This window comes from Bos indicus, chromosome 21 (assembly GCF_029378745.1).
Source record: "Bos indicus isolate NIAB-ARS_2022 breed Sahiwal x Tharparkar chromosome 21, NIAB-ARS_B.indTharparkar_mat_pri_1.0, whole genome shotgun sequence".
NCBI classification, from domain to species: Eukaryota; Metazoa; Chordata; class Mammalia; order Artiodactyla; family Bovidae; genus Bos; species Bos indicus.
In genome coordinates, this window is record NC_091780.1 from 15,160,841 (window position 1) to 15,181,032 (window position 20,192).

General features: G+C 46.2%; 1 protein-coding gene across 2 annotated transcripts in view; it reads right to left on the reverse strand.

Annotated features, from left to right (window-relative positions):
* Nucleotides 1-1,361: 1,361 nt before the first annotated feature.
* The window catches only part of SLCO3A1 (solute carrier organic anion transporter family member 3A1), a 375,421-nt gene continuing 356,590 nt past the window's right edge, over nucleotides 1,362-20,192 (reverse strand). The window contains exons 10-11 of one of the 2 annotated variants that reach the window (XM_019983751.2): nucleotides 11,520-11,762; nucleotides 1,362-2,023 (exon numbers count right to left, since the gene is read on the reverse strand). In XM_019983751.2, coding sequence (XP_019839310.1) covers nucleotides 1,941-2,023; nucleotides 11,520-11,762 — 326 coding nt within the window. In that variant the 3' untranslated portion in view covers nucleotides 1,362-1,940. Of the gene's footprint in view, nucleotides 2,024-10,298; nucleotides 11,763-20,192 lie in introns of those variants that run through there. The other variant, XM_019983750.2, reaches the window with a different exon arrangement.

Consider the following 20,192-nt stretch of genomic DNA (forward strand, 5'->3'; position numbering starts at 1 on the left):
TTCGGCTGTTTCAGCATCTTTTCACATCATGATGGGAAATGTTGAAATTACATTTTCTTGGGATTTTTATGCCAGAGAGAATAAATCATGCTGTTTCACAAAAAGAAAAAGAAAGGAAAAACAATCACATAAATAACAGGGTCAGGTTGAAAAGTCCTCGAGGCACCAGTGAACAAGGTAATAGGGCCTCAGAGAAGGTCACTCACCTAAGTATGTGCGTTTCTGAGTCCACAGATTCCAGAGTGAAAGAGTCATGCAGGACTGAGGGAGGGTGCAGGCTTCAAGGAATACTAGCTTGACAAGCTTTGATTTCAGGTGAGCTCAAATGCAAGCGATGGGGGTATGAGGGCAAGATCCAGGCTAGAAAGGGCTATGAGACCATGGGTTAGTTATCAGGGTCAGCCCCATTCAAGGGTTGGGGCCATCCTGGATCCTTGCTTCGAATGACAGAGGCTGAGCATCAGCTCCTAGAGCTCCTGTCTGGCCAGAGATGTAATGATTGTAGTGAGGATTCTGATATGCACATTGGTGGCAGCCATCAACCTGACCGTCCATAGGAGGTAAGAGTCCTACCAGTGGACTAAGGATGTAGCAGAGAAAGTAGCCAGTTAGGAAGTGGCCTCACAAAGACTGGGAAGGCAACTGGAGCTCCATCCATAGCGTGAGGCTTGTGGGAGGATCTATGGAACTAGAGAAAGAAAGGCAAATGCTATTGGTTGCCCCAGAGGAGTGGGGCTAAAGTCAGAGCCCCAGAGGTTGATGAGTCTGAGGTTGTTTGTTCATCATCCATCCATTCTTTCAACTGTACAATGAGCATCCATCAAATGTCACACACTATCCTAGGCAGTGTACCCTGAGAGGAAGCCATTTGCCACTCTCCCAGGGGTTTACAGACAATGGGAGAACCAGAAAGGAAAACCAGATGGTCAGTCCAGGATTACTGAATGGATCAGTAGGAACCATAGCTGTGTCTTAGAGCATCTAATTCCAGCTAGAGGCTGGGGAGCAATGAGCAAGTACCATTTCTCTGTGAGACACTGTGCTGCCTTTACATGGGATTTCACTGAAGCCTGACCACAATTGTGTGAAGCAGGTGACAGTATTCCCATTTTACAGATGATGAAACTGAGGCTCAGAGGGGTCAGGCCACTTCCCAAATGCCACACTGGTAGGGAGTGCTGGGGTGAAGGGTCGAACCCAGGTCTGTTTTGGCTTCTAAGACTGTGCTCTTGTGAACAATTCAAAGCCCATAAATACAGAACACACACAGCCAGAAACACTCTCTTTAAGAGCCTTTTAGGATTGTTCTACCCAAAGACACAAGAAGAGAAAGATAATAGAGATTACAGCGTGAGACCGAGGAAGAATTAAAATAGTGCTTTTAATATAATTTTCAGCAAACGTACAGTAGGTACTTTACATGACATATTTCTAAACTGCTCATCTGGAAAATATAAGCTGCAAAAATACAGAATACCACACTCAAAATCTATTGAGTATGTGCTTTGTTTCCCCCCCTCTGTTCTATGAAACAGGGTAATTTTTACCCCCTCCTATTTAAATCCAGCCTTGGCTGCTTTCAGAAGAACTGTTGGAGCCCCCGGCCAGAGAAGCACTTCCAAGAGGGGGTTTTCTAAAGCATGTCAGCAGGCCATCCCCAGAGGAGCCAAAGGAGGGGTGGGCAGAAGAATTGCACACCAGGCCAATAGGACTCTCTAGTGATCCAGGAAAATGCCTACTCCAAGGGTTTGGAGGACTCCGGGCCACAGACACCTGCTCAGTCCTCGTCACAGGCCTGTGCTTGGGGCCTCAAAGGACCACACACTGGCCGGACGGTCCCCACGGGGACCCTTGGGTTCTCAGGGCAGAGCACGCTAAGTCAGGCCTGCGAGGTCTGTGGGCGGTGGCGGGCTGTTCTCTGCAGGAAGAGGGCCAGGCCCTCAGCTTCTCACAAAGGAGTCTTCTGAAGGTGACTGTGACTCGGGGCAGGTTTTCTCAGTCTCAATGTCTTGGTACTCTGTGCCTAAAGGGGTAAGGGGGGGAAGAGAGTCAAGAGGAAAAAGAGATCGGTCTTTTCCAGTTTTCCTACTTATGTTTTAGGCTTACGTAATAGCATCCTGGCTTTCCAGTGGTATGGATAAGAGCAGAAGTCAATAAAATGCTAGGTTGTGCTCCACATCACCCCAGGGAACCAGATTCCAAGCCCAAAGACCTTTATGTAGGCTAAATCTTTCCGAGAAGCATTTATCTATATGTATCTATGCCAATGCCCATGCAGATTTTTATTCTATGGGAATGAATAAGATGCAACTCCATCATTTAACTTATCTTCATCTTATCTGAGTCACCGGTGACAGACCTTGTGTTCCAGGACCCTGTCATTGCAATCTCTATTGAAGAGGTGGCTCTGTGCCAGAGAGAACCTCTTGGCATCATAATGCCATGCTTTCTCCACCAGCATTTGGGGCCAGTTTACTTTCCATTCAGCCACAGCGGGTCACCACCTGCTGAGCAAAAGAATCTCCTTGTTGGAGCGAGGTGCATAAGCCTCTGCCATGTGTCTGAAATAGATGCTGTGGCTTCACTTAAAAGGCAAGAAACACCCAGCTTAGTCCCTGTCATGATATACAAGCCATGGAGGTCTCCATGACCGTGGCATGCAGCCTTTCGGTTCAATGAGAGCTGCAGTGGAACATAGAATCCTCACTCATTTCTTGTCTTCTCTAGACTCTGGTACAAAAGATGGAAATGTCTCTCCTTTCTTTTGCAGCTGAGATCTGGCTTAATAGAAGAAGTGGTACAGTTTGGAGCATCCTTTCTCAACTTTCACAAGGTCTGAGTTTTTACATTCCTGGGGCCTCTGTTAGAAGCCAGCGGGGCAGGGAGTTGGGGAAGGTGGGATAGATATGAGAGAGCTGGGGTTGGTTCCTGTGTGCAGAATGAATCAGGTAGAAGACAATGAGGAGCTGGCCAGCTTTTGCCGACATGGCTCAGAGGGAAAAAGGAAGGGGTGTTTTTAAAGATCTCCAGCATTTACCAAAGGAAAAAGGTGTTTTTTCTTATTTTAGATTTTTCACCTCCAGCTCTTGGCTCATTTCTCTATGAAACTATAGACTTCTGTGGTGATTTCCAATAGAAGATGCCTTACAGGCCGCATCAAATCTTTCTAAGAAGGCACGTCTGTGTTCTCAGATTGGTGGCTTTTGTAGTGTCATGGAAAGAGCACTGGTTCAGGAGTCAGACAGACCTGGCATTGGCCCCTGGAGACTTTCTAACTAGCTGTGTGACCTTGGGAAGCTTTGGTATACTGAGCCTTGGTTTTCTGATCTGTAAAGTGGGAATAATGATACTCACCTCACAGGGAAGGTGTGAGAAAGCTGCTAAGGCCCCTGGCAGGAGGGTGTGTGTGTGTGTGTGTGTGCATGTGCGTGTGTGTGCGCTTAGTCACTTAGTTGTGCTCAACTCTTTGTGACCCCATGGACTGTAGCTCACCAGGCTCTCTGTCCATGGGGATTCTCCAGGCAGGAATACTGGAGTGGGTTGCCATGCCCTCCTCCAGGGATCTTCCTAACCGAGGGATCGAACCCAGGTCTCCTGAATTGCAGGCGGATACTTTACCATCTGAGCACCAGGGCATGAGGGTAGCAACCTCTTAGTAAACATAAACACCCAGCCCCTTTCCTCCATTAAGAGGCTGGGCTAGAGCACAATTTTTGTGTTATCTAAGTTTCTCTTATAATGAAATTTCCTATATTACCTACTTCTACTTCATTTTATCACCTTTGATAATAAAATCCAACAGTTTTGACAAACCCAGCACCATGAGAGTTACCTTCTCTTAGGTTGGCATGAATTTAAGAAGAACATTATTTTCTGCGATTTAATGGGATGGTAAAATCTCAACCTATGGAATGTTAAACCTCCAGAAAATTTACTATAGTTGTTCCATCTGCTCTTAGTAAGAGAACATAATCACTTTACCTTACAGAAAAAGACTCAGAATTTGTGCTAATCTTCAATTATTGATTGGCCTGAGACATTAATACAAAAATCAAAATGTCTAGAAACTGTGTTCCTAAAAGCCTCATATCTGATCACAGAGCAAGACATAGCTCCAACCAGTGGCCAGCATCAGTGTCTGATGCCTGGGCTAGAGTTGAGCTCCTGAAATTGATGCTGAGGACCTCAGGGGTGCCAGGTGGGAAACGGTGTCTGGGGTTTCCCACCGATGCTGATGACCTGCAGCACCGAGGACTGTCTCCCAGACACCTCAGCACTTTGAAACTGTGTTTCCAAATGCATCAGAGCAGAGGCGTCTCCTGGCTCCTCTTACCTGCCTGGTAACAGCAGAACCACCCATGTGTGTTGTTCACTGGGCTCTGTGATCAAGTCTGGGAATAACAACAAGGAGAACGGATGTCCCCAGAATACACCTGTGTTCTACAATACAACTGACACAACTTGTCTTAGTTGTTAGGGGGATATGAGAGTGTAGGGAGCCCTGTAAGTCTTCTGAATAGGAAGTCCCTACCGGAGGAAAGGGGTCCCTCATTTCTTGCCCAATACGGAGGAAGTATCCAAAAAGGCAGAGAACACAAGCTTTGGATTTATTGACCTGGGCTGAATCTCTGCTTTGTGACTTTGAGCCAGTTCTGAAAGCTTCCCCAGCCTCATTTTCCTCTCTCGTAAACTGAAGCTTAATAACAGTGTGCCTCACAGGACTATGTATATGTGCGTGCATGCTCAGTAACGTCCAACTCTTTGCAATTACGGTCTGCCAGGCTCCTCTGTCCATGGGATTCTTCAGGCAAGACCACTAGAGTAGGTTGCCTTGCCATCATCCAGGGGATCTTCCTGACCCAGGGTTTGAACTCGCATCTCTTGCATTTCCTGCATTGGCAAGTGGATTCTTTAACTACTGTATGCTGGTTCATTGTAAGTGCTTGGTAAATGTACTATTATTAAATAGCTTTCTAGTGCCACTGTTCATATTGGTGGGAAGGAGGGAAGGAATCTGAAATACTATTCAGTATCTGGATTCACTCTTTTTTGTCCAGTTCCTACACTGTCCCCTCCCATGCCCACTTCCATCACTTAACAAAAAAGGATGATTACTCTGGTAGAGCTAGGGAGTGAGTGCCAGGGCTGGAAGAGACTGTAGATTGTATAGTTCCAATTCCCCTCATTACACAGAAGAAAGATAATGTTACTTTCATTGTAAACCCTGACAATAATGGGATACTTACCTCGTTCTTGGAAAATGGGGTACCTGAATTAGATTGTTCCAATGCATGACTCAGCCCAGGGCACAGCAGCTTCCACTGCTACAGTCCATGGGACTGTGTGCCATGCTGCTTCAGACCTCCGTGTTCTCCAGAACAGATTAGCACACTACAGCCTTCTCTCAGCCACACCCAGAGACTGACTGTCTTTATAAATGAAGCTTTACTGGAGCACGGCCCGCTCATCTGTTTCCACATTGTCTGGGGCTGCATCCCTGCTCTGACAAAAAAGTAGAGGCCACAGAGATTCTGTGGCCCTCAAAGCCCAAATTCTTGCCACCTGGCCCTTTATGGAAGGTTTCTGAACTTGCTCTGCTGGTTCTCTCCGTAGAGGGTCTCTTCCCCTGGATCCCTAACCAACTGCTCTTAAGTTCTTGTTTTCGAGAGCACTAGGTCTTCCTGATTCTTGATGCCCCTAGGTGGAACTTCGCAGCACCCTAAAAGAGCCCTCTTTGTTCCCAGACATAAATAAATAGACTCTGGCTCTTACAATGATGAAAGTAAAAAGTGAAAGTGCAATAACTTAGTCGTGTCTGACTCTTTGCAACCCCATGGGCTGCAGCCCGCCAGGCTCCTCTGTCCATGGAATTCTCCAGGCAAGAATACCGGAGTGGGTGGCCATTTCCTTCTCCAGGAGATCTTCCTGACCCAGGGATGGAACCCAGGTCTCTTGTGTTGTAGTCAGATTCTTTACTGTCTGAGCCACCAGGTAAGCCCTATTCTATTGCTTTTGTGTTCAGGTCTGTTTCTCTTATTAAACTGTGAGTTCTTAGAGGATGGGGCCATGTCTTTTTTTAACCTTTGTACCTGGTTCTGGGCCTGGCACATAGTCAAAATTTTACTAGAGTGAATAAACGTGGCTGGAAAACATCAAGCTCATATAGTGCTCCCTCAAATAGCATTAATATTACCTGCAAAGGAAAACTGTGCTACCACATGGATGGTCCCTGAGAAGCATGAGCTTTGTCTTTATCTCCACCACAGTCACAGATTTCTAAGGTGCTGGGGCATCCAGGCTTCTCTGAACTCCCCATTTTAGGCTTTTCAATTCATGTCCTCCCTGCCATGATAACTGAGCACTCTGAGGTGAGAGAGGGGAGGCATAGGTGAGGCCTGTATGCAGAGAGTGTAAATTCTCCATGTGATCCTCGGTTAAAAAAAAAAAAAAGTGTAAGTGTTAATTGCTCAGTCCTGACTGACTCTTTGTGACCTCATGGACTGCAGCCCACCAGGCTCCTCTGTCCATGGGATTTCCCAGGCAACAATCCTAGAGTGGGTTGCTATTTCCTTCTCCAAGGGATCTTTCCAATCCAGGGATCAAACCCAGGTCTGCGGCGTTGCAAGAGGATTCTTTACTGTCTGAGCCACCAGGGAAGCTGGGATCCTAGGTAACAGGCCCCATAACAAGCATCTGAACAGCATCTTCTCTGCATTCTCTGGCAGTTAGAGATTCCTGTTTCACCAACTTATTCTTGAGCAGCCATAATACCCCAAGGGAGCTAGGTTGAAAGGCCATCAGTAGGACCGTTTGTTCTCAGAGAATTACCTTCTCATAGCTATTCAGAACGCAAGAACTGGAACTGGGTTGGGAGAGGTGGATAAGGAGGAAACAAGGAGGGAGGAGCAGAGAGAGGAAGAAAAGGGCTGTAGTCACGTTTCAGACTAATTTCCAGGCCAAACTGAAATTCACTAACACCCTCTCTTGGAAAATGTGTCACCTCTGAGGGCTCTGATCTGGATTCTAACCTGAGGGAAATGCAGATCACAGTTGAAAGGAGGCTGTTGAGAGGCAGTGACATGTGCTCAGGGGAGCAAGTAAGCCCCTACTCTGTGTCTAGTACCTTCTCCTGGACAGATACTTTCTCCAAACCATCAAAAGAAGTAAGAACAGCACAGGACAGCAAATATTCTGTCTGGTGGACTGAAAACCTGCTTGTCTGGTTTTCTCCCCTCATCCAAACCAAACCAACCAAACAGTGAAATAGAATGACCACCACCAAACAGGACAGAAGCTTACCCTGCCCGACTGTGTAAGCATTGCACTGATTTCTACAGGTTGACCTTTATTGCTTCGAGTCACTCAGGAGTGCCTGCAGGACTCCTAAGCAGGGCTTAGAACACAGGCCTGGTGGACTTGACTGGGTGGAGAAGGAAGTGTGGTTTCTTCCCAGGACCTGAACAGTTGGTAGCAAGAAAACCGGCCTTGTAGGCTCACAGGGAGCCAATCACTACTTTTCCTCAGAGGGTTTCTCAGTGAGTGAGTGTGTGTGTGTGTGTGTGTGTGTATTTATTTCCATTTTACACTCTCCTAATAAGCAACCTGCTTTGGAAGTGTGGAAGATAATCCATTAGCAACTATGGCAGAATCTTTCTCCTGAGAAACTTTAGTGGTGTGGCAGTCATCCCAGGGGCTGGCTGGCCACCATGTGTGGAATGTTTGTGCAAGTCCCCTCAGGAAATCTTGCCACATCTGAGTGAGAGGAAGCTCTGGGTCAGTGGTCCCCAACCTTTTGGGCACCAGGGACTGGTTTCGTGGGAGATAATTTTTCCACAGCTGGGTGAGGGGGGAAGAAGAGGGGGAAGGTTTAGGTGGTAATGTGAGCAATGCGGAAGGGGCAGATGAAGCTTTGCTTGCTTGCGCACCTGCTGCTCGCCTCCTGCTCTGCACCCCAAGAGCTGGGGACCCCTGCTTTAGGTTATTACTGGGGATGAGAAGTTGGAATTGGGGATTTGAATGTATAGACACCACGTAGCCAAAGTCTAAAACCATCACTTGGCAAAGCTATTCTGCTGGAAGGTGATGAAAAAGAAGCAATTTTTATGAATAAGCACGTTCCCTCCTGCTCTGAAGACATTAGGGAGTCTGTCAAAGGATTCCTCAGAAGCTCTTTGTTTCCCCTTATTATTTTGCCTGTTAAGCGCTGCCAGCAAACTCCTTAGGGGACCTGTGAGCAGAAGCCTCTCTGGCTGCTTCGTTAGCTGTGAGGAAAGCCTGCACGCCGTGGCCTCCCGGAGTGGAAGTGTCCCCGGGGTGTCTGGGAGCTTCACTGCGTCCCCTGTGGAGGCGTGAAGGCGGGCTTTCCTCACAGCCCACAGATTCAGCACGGGGAAGACAGCAAGCCCAGTCCCCCCCAGAGACAGAGACTCACGAAAGATGTGTTCTCTTCATATGCAGGAATAATATGGGTAGAAAACTTTTTGATCTATATGTAGGAGTGACAAAAATCTGTCACAAGTTGCAGCAAAGAGAGCCTTCCTCCATTCAGCCCTGGGCGCCTTCCACTGAGACGGCGGCGGGGTTGGTGGCTCGAGAGGACGTCAGCACTCACACTCTAGGTGTATTCCGTCCCTCTCCATTTTTGTTTTCTGAGTCCACTGGAGCTCTTCCCAGGAAATCTTTCCATTCAAATCCTGCTCAGGACCAAAGAAGCCAGGGACTGGATCGGGCAAGGCATGTACAATGGATCCTTGCGGCACAAGGGAAAATAAACCTAGACTAGGTTTTTCTGGTTCTGGAGTCCAGGAGACAAATTAAAAAAGTTTTAAAGGTGATAACAACACATGTTAGAAGCATCTTACGAGAAGGGACTTTATATTTCAATTCATTTGTTGATAAAACTGAACCCTGGGATTGTTTTCCTTTGTTATCTTAACATCTTATTCTCACTCAGCCTAAAATCTTAGGCAAAATAGCCAAAAAGAGTTTTCAAAAACTTAAAAAAAAAAAGCAAAGAGCCCCATGAAACATGAGGTCTTGCAGCCTCAGTGTCTGTGGACTGAGTTTGGAGAGCTCCACAATCATATCCAAGAGGGCAGTGATCTACTAGCAATACATTTTCAAGACAAAACCAACTCAACACCCGTACAGGATGGAATCACAGCCTCAGGATTCACAGGGCGTACAGAGTTTATGAACTGGTTGGAGAACAACCCCCTGTTTAACTAGTTAACACACTGATGAACGTCTCCATTTTCAGGAGCAAGGAGGGACTCGAGCAAGACAGGAAAAAGTTGTTCCGGAAGCATCCTGTCCCCAGGATGCGGCTGACCACGTGGCTCTGCACCACCACACAAGCTTCTCTCGGGCATCCTTGCTGCACGCGGCCTTCTCTAGTTTGGGGCTCTCACTCAAACTGCCCCAATTATGGGTTTGTTAAAACTTTGGCACACTACCCACCCCACTCTTTCCTGATGCTCTTCATCTTCTAGATGACCTGCAAATATGTGTCTGAGGTTACAAAAAAAAAAAAAAAAAAACAACCAACCAACCAACCCTTAGAATCTTTCCAGAGCCAGGAGTGGCCAAGATCAAGGACATTGCAACATGAAAAGTGGGTTCCCTGGGCCGTGCGTGCGTGCGTGAGTACAAGCACACCTGTGCTCTCACATAAGCTTTGCCCCGTCTGCAAATGACTCACCAGGCTGAGTCTGCTGGCTGCAAGAGATTTCCCCTTGATTCTTACCCCAAACAATGGTAGGTTCACTTCTAGCTGTTTGAGGTTCAGCCACTTTCAAAACACACACACGCATACACTCCACAAGGCTGCTTAGTTCAAGACTGACCCTGAAAACATTACTGACATTTTCAGGTGGTGGATGTCCAGTAGCTTCCAGGAGCTTGTGGGTCTGTAATCCCAGACACCACAAGCTGTTCAAAGCATGTGCCAGGGAGCTATTCTTTCGCTCCTCTCCCCAGAAACCCTGCACCCATACACACAACATGCCGCTGAGCGTGTCTCCACCACAGGCAGAAAAGAATGCCTCTTGGCATGTGAAGCAGGCATATGAAAGGGGTTCCCATGACAGCGATCACTGAATTGTGGGGCATAAGTCGAGAAGGCAAATTTGCAATTCATCATGTCATCTCCTCTTGTCTCAAATGTGATTCTTTTAAAGGCAAGCTGCATATACACTCTTTTTCAAGCATTTTTTTCTCATAACACACTGTATAGTCTCATTCTCACAAACTATCTGAATGAGGATAAAATGATAATAAAAAAATTACAATAGATTAACTGCATCCCTTGAATCACATTATATTTTTGGTGCATTATAAAAGGAGAAAATTAAAAGCAACCAGCATAATAAATTCGGCCTAGAGGACTGTGTTAGTGACTGAAGGGTTAACACAGATTTGAGAAGTAGTTAAAAATAGTATCAGAGGATTATACATACAACAATTTGAAATTCATATGCATTGCATTTTTTTTTTCCCTTAAAAATGGCAAAATGTTTGGCAAATGTAAGCAAATGACTTGGACTGGGTTGGGTTTCCCCGGCTCTGAGCGAAGTCAGTCATAGCCAGGCGAGGCCCACTGCTTCCTGAGGTCATTCTGTGGGGCTGGTGGGGGAGGGGGGCGCCCCCCAATGGGAGGTGCTGTGGGGGAAGGGGAGGTGCTGGCCCCCCATGCCCGGCTCCCCCCCTGGGGCCCTCAGTCTTGAGAAATGGAAATGGAGCTGGTGAGAGGTGCCAACTACAGTCTCCAGCACGGATCACCCTTTAGCATCGCTGAGAGAACTCTGGGGCCTTGAGCCACAGGTGTAGACTGGGTGAGTCGCCTGCACCGTGGCCCCTATTGCAAACGTTAGAGAGAGAAGCGGGTGTCCACTCCTCCGACTCGGGTGCCCCTCCGCCCCCGTGTGGACGGGCACGGGGGCACAGGGCTGTCACTAGTGCTTATCCTGGCAACGTTGTCAACGTGGGTGTTTTTAGTAGATTTTTAGATATATTTTGTTTGTTTTGTATGTGTATGTATATCCAGAAGGGTCCATCCTCCAAGCTGGCCACCAGTGTTCCCTGAATCTGGCAGTGCCTGTTGCTTGCAGCTGTCGGCATCCTGAACAGCCATGAGGTGCCTTCAAAAGCAGACTCTGAGCCCCCAGGAGGTCGCACGCCAACCATGTGATCCCACGCTCTCCTTATTCTGAATCCTGTCTGGCTCTGATTTTGAGAAAAGGACAAAGGTGCTGGGTATACGTGTGTGTGTGTGTGTGTGTGTGTACTGAATCTTTTTTTTTGAGAAACTTTTTTTCATTTTTTTTTTCTTTAGGAAAAATGACCCTTGAAAGACTAATACAGAGTTCAACCCTCCTTCAGTCACTATAAAACAGACTCCATGTTCTCACACCACTCGTGATCTTCGAGGTTATAGATAAATTTTGTCCTATGTGTCTGGTTGGCGGGCACAGGGTCCCTCCCCAGATTGTCTAGGGTCAGAGTAGAGGCAAAGAACTCACTGGTGCTCAGCCCGCCCTCGTGGTTTTTGATGTATCGTTTATAGTTTTTCCTCAGGCACTGCCACGTGGTGGTGTAGAGGAGGAAGGCAAAGGACTTGAGCGCGATGGCGATGCTGACGTACAGGTATCTGTAGGCCACGTTGTCGTAGAGGGCGCAGGCGCCCTGCTCCCCACAGAACGTGCTCCAGAACAGGCAGGTAGAGTCGATGCCAGCCCCGAAGATGAGCGGCGGGGGGATGAAGCCTGTCGGGGGAAAGGACAGTTAATATGCGGGCTCTGATGGCTGGTCCACAGGAGAGTAGGACTCCCCATGTGTGTGTCTTCCTATGGGACTGCAGGGTTTGTGGGCCATATTCAGTGGTTCTACAGCACAGTGGGGGGAAGACCCTGTCTGGAGGTTGAACTGCTTGGGTTCAAACCTCACCTCTGCCTCTTACTTCACAAACCTGTGCAAGTTATTTAACATGAAATCTTACTTCACACATCTGTGCCTTCGTTTCCCCATCTGCAAAATGGAGTCCTTCTCAGATCACTGTGAAGGCTGACTCATTGAATACGTGGGAAGCATTTAGAACAGTGCCTGGCGCAGAGTATGTATGTGATACATACACATGTATGGATGTGAGAGTTGGACTATAAAGAAAGCTGAGCACTGAAGAATTGATGCTTTTGAACTGTGGTGGTGGAGAAGACTCTTGAGAGTCCCTTGGACAGCAAGAGATACAACCAATGAATCCTAAAGGAAATCAGTCCTGAATATTCATTGGAAGGACTGATGCTGAAGCTGAAACTCCAATACTTTGGTCACCTGATGAGAAGAACTGACTCATTTGAAAAGACCCTGATGCTGGGAAAGATTGAAGGTGGGAGGAGAAGGGGACGACAGAGGATGAGATGGTTGGATGGCATCACCGACTCAATGGACATGAGTTTGAGTAAACTCTGGGAGCTGGTGATGAACAGGGAGGTCTTGCATGCTGCAGTCCATGGGGTTGCAAAGAGTCGGACATGACTGAGCGACTGAACTGAACTGGCACAGAGTAAATACAAAATAAATTACACAGGATGACAGATGATATCATTATCATCATCCACGGAGAGTCTGAGGAGAAAAAGTCTTCTCTGAAGGGGGACGTTCTTGGTGTCACTCAAAGAAGTGCACCATTGTAGAGAAGATGGTTAAGAGGCATCATGTTCCGTGTGCTGTCCTTTTGCATGGGGCTTCTGGGGCTTTGTGTGCTCTCAAGGAGGGGGGGTTGGAATCAGAGGGGAACAGAAGGTGACGACGAGTACACTGTGCTTTGCTGCTGTGTCAGTTGCTCAGTTGTGTCCAACTCTTTTGCAGTTCCACAGACTGTAACCTGCCAGGCTCCTCTGTCCATGGGATTTCCCAGGCAAGAATACTGGAGTGGGTTGCTATTTCCTTCTCCAGGGGATTTTCCTGACCTAGGGATCAAACTCGCCTTTCCTGCATTGGTAGGTGGATTCTTTACCACTGAGCCACCAGGAAAGTCCACACTATACCTTGTGTGTGGGTATATATACGTGTGTGCACATACCTGTACATATGAAGGCTGTGTTCTCATACATGTGTATATTCAGACAGATATGTAAGTATACATGTGTGTACGGTTTAAAATGGAAAACACCCACATACACACTGACAGTTTTCCTTCCCTTAGACGTTACCACTGGAGCAGAACACTTTTCTGAGCTGGGAACTGGTTTTAAAAACCTTCACAATAGATCACAGTATATCATGAGGTATCCTATCCCAGACCAATGAAATCAGAATGTTGGGTGTGTGGCCTGGTCATTGGCATGGTTAAAATAAAACATTCCCAGGTGATTCTTGCCTCTTGGGGGGAAAATGTTTCATCTGTATTATGGGGAAGCAATGGACGGGGCATTAACACAAATTAATTGCTTTGGAAAAAATAGCATTCCCAAGGCCAGAATATGGTGCCAGTCAACTTCCTTAAGAAGCAGGAAGTGATCCCTGGGAGCAGGTGGTGACAATTCCAAGATCCCTCTGTTGAGGTGTCCTGGTATCCTGAGTGTTCTTTCCAGCTCTTGACTGAGGTTCACTTTTGTATTAAGGAAGGTCTGTTGAGAATCTGGGGGCTTCCTCTGTGGCTCAGGGGTAAAGAATCCACCTGCCAATGCAGGAGATGCAAGTTTGATCCGTAGGTCGGGAAGATCCCCTGGAGATCACTACAGTATTCTTGCCTGGGAAATCCCACGGACAGAGGAGCATGGCCGGCTGCAGTCCGTGGGGGTCACAAAGAGTTGGACACGACTGAACACCTGAGCATGTGCTGAGAATCTGATGAGCATCATCCCTTCATCCAGAAAAATATACCTACCCACAAAACCGCATCCATATTTCAGGGAATTCATGGACCCCTGAAGTCCATTCATGAGTGCCAGAACAAGGAAGGCTATGTTATATCCATAGCAGAATCTCCTTTGAGGGGCCCTCTGGGAGGGAGAGGCTTAATGAAGGAAATGGCACTTCCTTGGGTTTTTTACTAATTGAAGTCTAGTTTTCAAATTTTAAAAATCATTTTTATTGAAGTATAGCAGATTTACAATGTTGTGCTAGTCTCAGGTATACAGCACAGTGATTCAGTTATACATATATATCTACTCTTTTTCAGATTCTCTTCTATTATAGATTATCATAAGATACTGACTATAGTTCTGTGCTGTACAGTAGGTCCTTGTTGCTTATCTACTTTATATATCGTACTGTGTGTCTGTTAATCCCAAACTCCTAAGTTAGCCATCCCTTTCCCCCTTTGGTAACCGTAAGTTTGCTTCCTGTGTCTGTGCGTCTGTTTCCTCGGTTTAATGACTGGTCAGCGATGGGGTCGGGGGAGGGCTGCGTGATCCTGTCAGCGTTGACAGGTTGGCAGGGTTTCCTCCTGGGCCCAAGTGCCTTGGCACTAATCCTTAGCACTCCCCAAATCTGTCACTTATGACCCCCTGAAAGAAACCCCCCTAAGAAAGAATTTTCATTGAAACAGCATTTAACCTTTCTGGCAGCTTGAGTTTAAAAATGCCAAACTCAAAATCCCACACAACCTGCTCCCTCTTTGCAGCCCAGGCTGGTCTTGCCAAGTGGAAACTCGCATTCCCGGCATTCTCTGCCCAGAAGGCTGCTCAGGTGTTCGAGATCTTTGTCACCAACCAGTGTGTCCTGTCTCAGTTCCCCAACAGACGACTTTTCTTCATTTAACCGGAAAAGAGCCAACTGGAGGAGCTGCCATGGCAACCACTGACAGACACTAGACACACTCCCCGTTACTTAGGTAAAGAAATAGTGACCTGGAGTCCCTGTGGATGGCGGGTGGACTTGGGGATCCACAGGACAAATCTGACCTGTCCTGTGGTCCAACGGGAGAGGTGGATCCATTCACCTTTCTATCTGTCAGAGTTCTATTGGTTGTCATTTGCTCCCAATTCTCCTCCCTCCTTTTCTCCTTACCCACCCATCACCAGGCAATGGGAAGCCAAGACTATTACACCTCTCATTTAAGTTTTGCTGAGGGAAGGAACTGATGGTACTGGGGCTTCTTGTTCCAATGCACAGGTGCCTGAAGAGTTGTATGCAATCCAAGTTGGGCAAATCAGGTCAAATTTTAAGCACATTGCAGGAAAATTTCAATATAATGGAGCCATTCACTAATACTTGCTTAAAAAAAAAATCCCTCCAAAGTGCCAATAAGTCATAACTCCTTTTTGTACCTGTATCCAAGTGAGGATTTTTATATTATGGAATTGTCTTGAAGTAAGGCATATTTCTCTGTGCTAATGATGTCAATTTATCCTCGTCAAGCTCTACTATCAGATGACAAGACCCCGGGAAATGTCAGAAATAGCCTTCAAACAGAAATGAGAAAGCTAAGTACATAGCAAGGGTTTTCATCTTATACTCAATATTTTGGAGGGTGTTTGTGGTCAAGATGAAAGACCTTCTAACTGGAGCTGAAATGCTGGGGTAAGTCACTTTTCTCTATGTGCCTGTTTCTTGATCTTTCGAATGGAACTACTTTGACCTTACCAAGTCAAGGTGAATACTAGAACAAGTGAGTGGAGTGTTATATAAGGGTCTGGTCCCATATGGCCAGAACTTTTGCTCCCTTATTCATCTTGTACAGGGTATTTGGGGGTGACAGTTCAGAATAAACTTTTGATTGAGTGTATTATGAGTAGAACCTCATAAACTTTATGAGCTTCCTTTAAGATTCCCAGAAACAAACAAACAAAAACAACTCTTTTCTGCCAAGTTCATCTTTTCCTTTTTATTGACTTAAAATGCTTTTCCAAAGAGAAGCTCTAGCTCACAGGTCCTGAGTTCCAGGTGTGTAGAGAATTTTGAAACAAGGCCCTTGCTGGATCTCTTATTTACAGGCCTTTGCCATTGTTGAAATTCATCTGATTAGTGACAGAGGGAATCCCACTTGATTAATTTTCACAAACGGCCATTCACTGTTATGTGTTTATCATTCAGGGGGGCATAGAAAAGCTTTGTAGCCCCTGAAAGATGCTAGTTCCCCAGATGGCAGTGGGAGACTTCTACAGAGTGATGGCTGGGACAATAACTGCGTGTGTGCTCCGGTGCTCAGTCGTGTCCGACTCTTTGTGACCCTATGGACTATTATAGTCCACCAGGCTCCTCTATCTATGGGATTTTTCCCAGGCAAGGATACTGGAGTGGGTTGCCATTTCTATCTCCAGGGGATCTTCCCAACCCAGTGACAATAATTACTACCAACTGCCCCCTCACCCCTCCACTGCATGGGGTGTTCATACATCACAATCCACCCCCCACAACCCCCTTTATTATACCTATAGAGAAACAGATGCTGAGAGGTTATTTGTCCCCAGCTTGATATTTCAAAACCTCCAGTCCAATCATTTCTTTCCTACAAATTTAAAGTTTGTTGATTTGAGGAGAAGATTTTAGAGCTCTTATCAGGGCTTTCCAGGGCTATAGAAAACATATTATTTATCCTTCCACTAAGCTCCTAGGAATAACTGGTTTGTAGAAGGCTGGTTTTGAAGCTTTCAACAGGGGTTCTGATCTTTGTAAAGTTGATATGGTATTTGGGAAAGCCCTTCTTGGAGTGGGTGCTCAACAAATCTGGTTCCTTTCCTGTTTTTTGGCTTTTCACTTGGATCAATGAAAATTCATCTCCTTTTAAATTCTCATCTCCAGAGAAAGATTTGCAGAACACCCTCCAAGCCAAGATTCAGTGACTAACCCCCAACTGGCAGGAATCCTTCACTTCATAAGAATAAGACATTTTTGGAGGATAATCAGATGTTTCCAGAAGGGAGGTCACACAGGTACGGTGTATGTTAGTACTTACTTCTGTTACAGCCTCAGTTACCTAAGCAAGGAGAAGGCAGCTGATGATAATGATGAAGTATTTCTTAGAAACTGTGTGTTTTAAAGGAATGCTCTTTTCCTCGGTGCCTGCAGGAGTAGTCCTCTCCCCTTTGTTCTCTTTTCTTCCTGTGTTTCCTTGGGGGGAACTCGAAGATTCAGTAGGCATTAACCAAGGTCCCACCACTGGGACACTAGGAACCCACCATATGTTGGGGAGGGTATCCGGAAGCTTAGAGCTGTTACTCGTTATTACAGAGAATATTAAAAGGATTAAATCTTACTTCCCATTATACTTGGGCTCAAATTGCAGCTATATTTTAATGCAAAAATTGCAGTATCGCTTAAGGAAATTGTCTCTGTTTTCCTGAAATCTATTAACAGAGATTAAACCTCCAGGTCTTGAATTTGGCTACTTAATTCACTCCATGGGTTGAAAACGCCAGGCTTAGTTATACTCTTTGGTCTAAACTTAAAATGTGAGTGGAAAAGCTTTTGTAAGAAAAATAAATTCACATTCCTTTATGAAACAAAATGGAAGCTACAAATTACTCCAACATTTACATTTCAAAAGATATCCATTCCTCTCCAGCTTACCTGCCAAGACTTGAATTCACCATGGAACCTCTTTTCAACCTGGAGGAATTACTGTTATGTCCAGCACCAGCTAGAAACGGATGTTGAAAAGAATGTTCTCCTCAAAGGATTAATGAGTTTCTCTGTTTCAGTGATGCCAAGAAAGAGACTCTATTGATACTGTCCAGCATCATCCACAGATACCTGACATTCACTTTTCTTAAATCCGAGAAGTTGAGAGGAGCTTCTCTATTCTCATTTCATTCCTGGCTGCCTTGTTAAACTCACTGAGGCTCAAGAAGCTTAAATTACTTGTTAAAGGTCTCATGCTCAGTACTGCAGAGCTGGATTCAAACCTGTTGTGCCTGACTATAGCAGGGTCCATGGCAAATATGGGGTGTCACCTTAGCACTGGTCAGGACTTAGATAGATCCTGGGTGGTACAGGTCCTTTAGAAAGTTAGATATATCATTGGTGCTTAGAAAGAAATCAAGTACTTTCACATCAGTAAGCAAAGGAGGTCACTGTCATCAACAAATGCACCTACCAGGGATGGTGAGCCCTGAGGGGACTCAGGAAGGAGAGAATACCTGCCATCTAGCAGCCATGGCCTGCAGCCGCTCCCAATGGTGAGCCCTGAGGGGACTCAGGAAGGAAAGAATACCTGCCATCTAGCAGCCATGGACTGCAGCCACTCCCAACGGTGAGCCCTGAGGGGACTCAGGACGTGAAAATACAGGATACTGGCCCAGATACCTGAGGTACATAGCAAAGGAATGCTTTCAGTGAGCCCGGACTCTTGTATCTTCCCATACAGAGAAAAAGCACTAAATTTCTTAACTTGGGATATCTGGTTTTCTTTAACCTGGCTCCTTCCCTCACTTCCATGGAGCAGTTCTCTGAGTTACTTGAGATGCTGTCTCCTGGGCTTGAAGTCCTAAAAATTCCCACTGAATAAAGCATAACTCTCAATTTTTAGATTGTGAATATTCTTTTAAGCCCACAGGTCCTTTAGGAAGTTAGATACATTGTTGGTGCTTAGCAAAAGTTTGCTGAATGAATAAATAAATGCAGAGGTGAGTAGAAGGAGTCTCCCCTCACATTCCAGACATTGTATCCTGCACCCCACTACCCCACAGCCACTCCTCTGAAGTTTCTGGCAGGCTGGGCTTACTTCTTCCAAAACACTCATTCAACATCTTCATTTCTCCCATGTGCCTGTAGAAATTCAAGACTTCACAATGGGAGCTCAACAAATGTTGGATGAACCACACAAGGAGCTTCTAAGACACACATCTCCTATATTAGTTCGCCAATAACCCAAGACCCAAGGACAATCTGCTCAGGAATGACCCCTGCATACAGAAGTGCACCCTGAGGCTGACGTTCCCAATGATCTTTGCCCAGCTTGTTGTTCTGGAAAACCAAGAGCAGGCATTTGTGGAGGAGAGTTCGTGGTAGTGAATCCAGTCAAATTTGGTGTAGCATCTGCGGCATGCAACAGACTCCCCAGGAACGAGATCAGACCCTTGAGTGGATGTTATGCCCACACCCAGAGAGAAAAACAGTGATCAGGACATTTGTATAAGGATGAAAAAGGATGGATTTGATTACATCAGGCGTTCTGCTTTGAGTAAGTCATTCGTTTACTCTGAATTTCCTGACCCTTTATCCAACTCTGTCCTCTTCCACTCAAATTCCGCCACTGTCCTGGGTGACTTGAACTTCTCCATGGGCATGAGCTCTCACTCAGGCCTTTCAACAACTCATTTTCAATGTCAAGGCTGTTTTTTCCTCTATGGGTTTTGTCATTTCTCAAAACTGCTCCACCACCTCAAAGTCAGACAACAAAGCTCTGGCTGCAGATTGCAACTCTTTTTTCATGAATTACTACATCCAGCTCCTATGTGCCCTTTCTCTCTCTGTTCTTTCTCCCCTCTCCTAGCTTATCTCGTCTTTGTCCAGCTCAGGCACCATGGTCAGTTGCATTAGCCCTACTGTGACCACTACTCTTAATCTCTTTGCTCCATATTCCTCCCCACTCACCACTGATATCACCAACCACGTTACTGCTCCTACTCCAGGGCGCCCATGGGCTATGTAGGAAGCTCTTGGTGCCAAGGTCTCTGCCCTTTCTGACACCTCCTTTCTATCAGCATTTAAAACAAGGGAAGATAACCCGCATTCACTTCTGGGTCTTTCCCTCTTTCTTTACACTCCTCACAGCCAAGTATCTGCAAAGAGCAGTCTCCCCACGCTGCCCCCACTGCCTCAAGCTCTGACCCACCAATGGTGGTGCATCAAAGTCCTGCACAGTCCAGTATGATAGTCACTGGTCACACGCAGCTACGTAAATGAAAATCAACAAAAATAAGGAGAAGCCAGTTTACAGAAACCACATTTCAAGTGCTCCACAGCCCCACATGGCATAGACATGGAGCACTTCCACCACTGCAGGAAGGTCTATTGGATGGTGTTGGTCTATGCCACTCCCAAAAGCTTGCTCCTCATTCTGGTCCTCCTGCTTTAAAAACATCGCCCATGTATCACATGATCCAAACCTTTCATAAGGCACTGTCACTGTGGATTCCTCCCTCTTCGATGCTTCAGTCTGTACACTTCCATTCAGGGACTAGGCCTTGACACTTTTCCTCTGTCCACATCTCCCCATCTTGGTGGCCAGCATCCTCACATGGTTCTCT